At 47.9% G+C, this 6578-nt stretch overlaps 1 protein-coding gene across 1 annotated transcript in view; it reads right to left on the reverse strand.

Moving 5' to 3' along the window:
- The window catches only part of ADAMTS3 (ADAM metallopeptidase with thrombospondin type 1 motif 3), a 122615-nt gene that overhangs the window by 114902 nt on the left and 1135 nt on the right, over positions 1–6578 (reverse strand). Inside the window, exon 2 of the mRNA XM_014938333.1 lies at positions 6144–6171. Within this exon, the coding sequence (XP_014793819.1) occupies positions 6144–6171 (28 nt within the window). The remainder of the gene's footprint in view (positions 1–6143; positions 6172–6578) is intronic.

The raw sequence follows: 6578 nt of genomic DNA on the forward strand, positions 1-6578 counted from the left end.
TGTGTAACTAGAGTAACAGAGTTAAAAACAGAGAAGCTAATTATTAAAAAAAAAAAAAAAACAAACGCACAGAACTTTTCACATTTGTACCCAAATCCTGCACTTCACTGTAATACATCCAAGGATAAAACCAGCCAAACCACGCTCTGCTGATAGTACTGAAGAAACCCTCAGGTGATGCCCAATGGCAAGGTGCCCTCATCACCAGGAGCAGTCACTGCCGTGAGACCTCTCATCAGAGAACCATGGTTTGGGTGGGAAGGGACCTTCAAGCCCACCCAGTGCCACCCCCTGCCCTGGGCAGGGACACCTCCCACCACACCAGGTTGCTCCAAGCCCCCTCCAACCTGCCCTTGAACCCCTCCAGGGATGGGGCAGCCACAGGTACCTGAGCCCTGTGGCCAGACAGGGCTGTGGACAACCCACAAGTTCTCTGAAGGCTCACCTGCTTTGGCAGAGGTGTTGGCAGAAAACAAGTAACAGCAAGGAAAGCCCCGTTTTCTAGCATTTTTTATGGTTCCCACCAGTCAGCTCAGGATTCCTGTCTAATCAGCAGCACCATCCGCTGACTGGAAACCTTCCAATTGGGTTCTGAATTTCCCAAGTGAACACAATCCTCCCCCACGCCCAAAAAAGCCCCTTTCTGTGCAGTCCCTTACCTATACCCTGAAAATAGCATTATTAAATTAAGAGAACCATCTTTTCCCTCTCTGCTATTCTTAGGCACCGAGGAGAAAAGGAAGAGCATCTTCTCCTTTGCTCAGAGAAAGGTCTTCTCCCGTTATCCCACCTGCAGCAGGACACACACACGTCCTTCCCGCTGCCCCGGAGTAATTTCACACCACTGTAAAACAAGCCCCTTTAACGAGCACATCTTGTCTGTCAGACCTCTGCAATCTGGCAGGAATCGGGATATTCGGGGTCCAATTTCTCATCCCGTAAAAGGAGAAGGAGAGACATTCCGGGGCCAAACCGCTGCTAAGGACTGGACCACAGCCTAAAGCTTAGTACCTGTGTGTCAGGCTGCCGGAGAGCCAAAAAGACACAAAGCACAGAAATAATTATTCCCTAGCTCTTATCTTCCTCAGAGAGCCGGCTAAAGTGATGTGAGAGTGATATTACTGATAATTTTAATTTTTAAAGAACCTCCACGATTGGGTAGCTCAGATGCTACCGCTGAGCGCCACTGAGAATTCCTCAAATAAATATACTTAATTAAATGAGCTAAATTTTACCCACTCCCAGCATGAATCACACTTGAACCCAGAATTAATAGACAAAAAGCTCAGTAGTTAGTCCCTCAGAGGCATCTGCTTATTTTAAGAGACTCAGGCATTCAGTGAGGAGCTTTAGGAGGAAAACGTTCCTAATGGCTTCATATCACTGTTTTTCCTCCGGTTTTCTTTTAATCCAGTTACTGAAGGATTTGACAGAAAATCAATGCACGGTACCAGTAGGCTGTGTGTGGACATTTCAACTATAAATATCTTTAAATAATACACGAATACTATCTCCCAGGCAAGCGAAAATTTCCCTATTTTCAAGCCCCTTGTTCTGCAAACAGCTGGAACTGGTTTCCAGCAGCAGCCAACAACCCATTTCACTGCACACCTAGAGACCAGGCCCCCAAACCGGTACCCTAATTAGGACATCATCCCTAGGATAATTCCCATCTAAACCACTGAGAATTCCGAGTCAGGATTGCTGAGGTCTCTCCTTAGAGGAGGAACTAAATTAAAAACTCTAAACTCATTTTTATTAATTAGAGACCCCAGGAAGAGGGGGCAGAGCTGCGGGGCTGGGGTTTAGAACTGGGTCAGTAAAAACAGAGATGCTCGGGTTCATTCCCAGGCTGACACATTCCTCCTCCTACCTCCAGGAGACTCCTCAGGGCTTTTTTTTTATATTATTTTATTTTATTTTAAAAAAGCAGGATGTTCTGTGCCAGAGACCACAGTCTGGTGATCAAATTCTGTGCTCGCCGCACAACCGAGAAGGGCTTTGCACATCTTGCAGCAGTATTCCCAGACTGCCACTTGCGGGGGCAAAAAAAAAAAAAATAGAGTTATTTGGCTAATAACGAGAGCAGCCAGCTTAGCCACAAGAAGGTAGGAACAAAGGCTGGAAAATAAGGACTGTCAAGTTTTTTGAGTCAGCAAAAGCCTTTTCCAGAGTCTCTAAATGCTGAGCTAGAAGAGGAAATGCCTTTTGTTCAAAGGCAATTAAAATTAAATGTGACATGACTGAATACTGGAGACATCTAAACTCCTCCACTCTCTTATGTTACCCTTTTTCCAGAGACCGTATGGTCTGAGGAAATGCAATTCCAGCTGTAGGTGTTCCCTTTCCGAGGGTAAGATTTCAGAGTCGCTCCGTTCTGCTAATTCAAAGCTTACAGGAACGACCAGAGGAGAAACACAGAGCCGTAGAAAAAGCACTCAACTTCCCATTTTCTTCATTATTTTTTTTTTTTCATCTGGCTTTAAACGGCTGCTCCAGTTGCACAATGTTTAGGTTGAAAGGAAGCACTTAAGAAAGAACATCACATTCTTTCATTGTGTGCCAGAACATAATTAGCTAGAGAATGCCTCTGAAGAAGCCTGTCCGGACTTTTTTCCCCTCAAATACAGATGAAACTGAAGACTGGACACGGCTGGCTCCCAGGAGCTGTCTCTGCACTGTCCAACTGATGACAAGGGGGGTTTGAAAGCCCTAAACTTACTTTTTTTTTTTTTTTAATAACCTGCATTCGGAAGAGTATTATTTTTTAGAGATACGATTTTATGAAATACATTGATCAAAAATTGTTGGTGTGGTTGCCCACAGCAGAATTCCAAATGCACAAACAGCCACTTCAGAAGGATTCCAAAAGCACAGTCTGAACTGCAATCAGTGCAACCAGTGGAAACGCAGGGATTTCTGAACATTCAGACACGTTATTTCTACATTTCAACCAAGTTACCCGAGCTTGAAGACATTCCTTTTTTTCTTCTTTTAATAAGTATTTAAACCTCATCTAGTGTTCGTAACTCTGACTGGGTTTTTTCTCAAGCTGCATGTAAATAAATGTTGGTAAGGGGTCTGTCCTTTTCCCAGCCCTCTGTGTTGCAGCCAGGGGACCAACTTGTGTGGACACATGTATTTTCTGGGGACAGGAGCTCCCTGGCCTGTCCCCGTGACCTGTGACGTTATGTCCACCCAGGAAAAGTGCTGGCACCATCATTTTTTCCCCACCATCTTCCCACCCAGGGCAATGAGATGCAGGTTAATGACCACGTGCAGCAGCCACACCTGCCTCTCTATACTCCTAGCGAATATTTCAATTTGGAATAGCAAGGTGGAAACCTACTAAAATCCTACCAAAAGCACAACAGCTTTGGCAGAGACGATGCTGTGCAGGGGAACAAATCTGTGGGAACTGCTGACATGATACCATCCACGTTGCCCCAGCATGGGAGGCAGACATCCAGCTCCGTGGAGGAAGTACTGGGAGAAAAAGCAGTAATTACCTGCTACTGCAGGAATTAAGAAGAGAGCATTTCAATAAAAAGACTGTCAAGGGTTCCCATGTTCTGAGAGATTACCCTTCCATCCCACAGATGACCCTAATGGGATGAGCGCAGAGCTGCTTCGGTCACTTAGCAAAGTGCTGCTTAATTACAAGAAAGAACGGTGTGGTGACAAGATGGCCCTGGCAGGGGTTCCATGGTCACTCTTCTCCGCCTTCATCGTCAGGTGGTGGCTTCCAGAAATGAAGAAGCAGTTTTGGCTTCTCTCTTCCAACCATCCAGGTCCCTTCAGGACCACCGTTCGCTCTGTACTTGGCTGCCTTTGGGTGGCAGAAACGCCCAGAGAGAAAGACAAAATGGAAAAAAAGGATGGATTTCTTGAGAACTCCCCCAGTAGCTGGCACCTGCAGAGGGAGGAGGCCATTGTGGGACGCTTCGGTGCTGGACGTTGGGGAGAGAAGCTCCCATGGTGAACTTCTCCCTCGTGTCCTCATTTCTCCACTCCAACGCCGACTTATCCCAGGGAGACGGGCAGCTCCAGGAATTCCTTGTGGTGTTTTATCCTGGCTCTGCAAGGCTGGGCATCTGAGTCCTCTTCCTGAAGGAGCACCAGGCAGTGATGATGTTCTGCCATAGGGGAGGTAGAGGAGGAGATGCAGAACCACCCCGAGAACCAGCACCTTCTATTTCACGAATGAAACCAGAACGATTTCTCCCCAACAGCTTCCAGGCTCTTGCAGTACATTATGCATTAATGCTGTTAATTAAACTTAGGTTAACTCCCTATCTCTGTAACACTTTACCAAAAAAAAAAAAAAAATCCTATATGCTTTAATTAGTGCTAAGTGACTTTCCAGGCTACGAGAAAAGATTAGCTGCTGACAGCAGCCAGCCCTGGGCCAAATCAAAATATCCCACTCTGATGCCAAGTGACACTTGATGGGGACTCACAAGCAGGACAGCCCATTTGGAGGGAACCCTAGAGCAGGTTTCACTGTCCCCACTGAAACCCTAACCTGAGTAAGCCATACTTTTTGAATCAGAATTTACAAGATCAACTATTACTTTAAATATTAAGTTTAAAATAATCAAGCGTAGGACAAATCTCAGTGACAAGTGTTAACGAGCTCTCTCTGCTTTGAAAATACGCACGACGGGACACGTGGGACCACGGATCCGTGGATCTGCAGGTGGACAGACCCACAGCCTATGTCCTCTTCAGCTGCCCCTGCCCAGGGAGAGGAGGGTGACAGCAGCTCAGACCCACCAGCTCCTGTCCTACACCGACCTGGGGTGCCCCATTCACCCTCAAAATCAGCTCTCTCCTGCTGCTCCTCAAACGTTGCCGCCTGCAGCAACATCGGGGCCATGAAAGACAGGAAAAAGTTAAAGGGGAAAAAAAAAAAAAAAAAGTTCTTTTCCAGTTAAGGAATTTTGTCTGATGTAGTGTATAATTTAAAAGACGCATTCCCGTATAGCTTATGGTTTCTGAAATTCAAATACGATCCATTTCTCATGGAAACGACTAGAAATAAAACACAGGATCAGCACAGCACTGGAAAAAAAGGCTGTTTGCCAGTTAGGCTGAAATGTACCTCATGGACCCGACTCCCACCGCTCGCTGATCACAGGGGAAATCAACCCAAGCTCAGAAGAACACAGTGCCAGCCACTGAAATTGAGACAAGACCTCCAAAATTTAGAGAAATACTTGAAATTCTTTTCTGAACAAAACTTCAGCTCAAAACCTGAACCAAAGCCTCAGAACTGGAGGTTCTGGTGGCAATGGGAAACGGAACTGCCCGGGGTCCATCCCCAGTGCCACCGCTGAGCAGCTCCGGAGCACAGGGGGGTGCAGGCATCCCAGCTCCACAGCAAGTATTAAAAATCTTATTCCCCACCTGGGAAAGCCAAGGAGCGTGTCGTTTCCCACCTGGGAAAGCCAAGGAGCGTGTCCCTCACCCCAAGGCCCTAATTATATGCAGCTTCCCATCCTTGGAAGAGAGTCAGGGATGCTGAAGCTTCAGTACCACGTACCCCTGGGCATGACCAAGCTCTTGGTGCTTCGGTGCCCTCCTTCACCCCAGACACCAGCCCTGCAGTTCCTTCCCTAAAACCCCCCGTTTATAACAACCCCTGCCGGGCGCCCCGTGCCACCCGCACAATACGAAGAGGCCTCAGCGTTAGACAAATTTTTTTCCAGCTAAAAGAAAAGGCTGAACACTTCCAACAGAGAAGGAAAACAGCATGAAGAACACGGTTTGCCCCGGCCAAAAGGAGCAGACATTTCCTCCTTGATTCAGAAACGAAGCCAGGGCGTCTGACCCGGCGCCGCTCTGCTCAGAGGGTCACTTTAAGCACGCTGAGATTTTTAACTTGGGGTGGTTTGTACTGAAGAAGGGAAGCACAGACGTGTCAGGATGCAAAAAAAAACCCTGCCTAATGAGAGGGCATGCAAATTTAAGCCCTGCCACATCACTGGAGCTGGGAAGGCTGGTGGGTGGCAGCGGTGTGGGGCACGGGAGGGGACGCTCCCCCACATACACATCGCTCCTCCAGAAAATAAACCAGATTGCTGAGCTGACTGCTTTTATTTCCCTTTGGATAGCAGCAATAATAAGTGAAAAAGACTTACCTAGCTGGATCTGTTCTTCTTTACCAGCCTGCAGGAGAGAAAAGAAAGACAAGGACAAAGTCGTTAGTGTAATCACTAGGAGGTGTGTGACAGCAGAGGGATTCTAAAAGGGTGAAAAACGACTCGGGTCTGTATTGCACCGTTTTTTACATCTCTGCTCTTGGTTTCCAGGGATGGCACTTTTCCTGGACCGGATAAAAAGAGCCCACGGTAAGTTTAATGTCAATCAACAGAGGCGCTGGGGAACCCCGATGCGGAGTGACCCGTCTGTACATCGCCACGCCAAAAAAGTTAGTTCCTGGCCCGCGGACAGGCCCCGGAGCCCCCGGGCCGTGAGGAGCAGCGCGGTGACAGCTCCCGGTCCCCCCGCGGGACCCCCGCACCCCGGGGCACGGCGGGGGGATGGCTCCGGGGGCGGGGATGCTGCGGGGGGGC

The sequence above is a fragment of the Calidris pugnax genome, unplaced genomic scaffold (assembly GCF_001431845.1).
Source record: "Calidris pugnax isolate Ruff unplaced genomic scaffold, ASM143184v1 scaffold72, whole genome shotgun sequence".
Classification (NCBI taxonomy): Eukaryota; Metazoa; Chordata; class Aves; order Charadriiformes; family Scolopacidae; genus Calidris; species Calidris pugnax.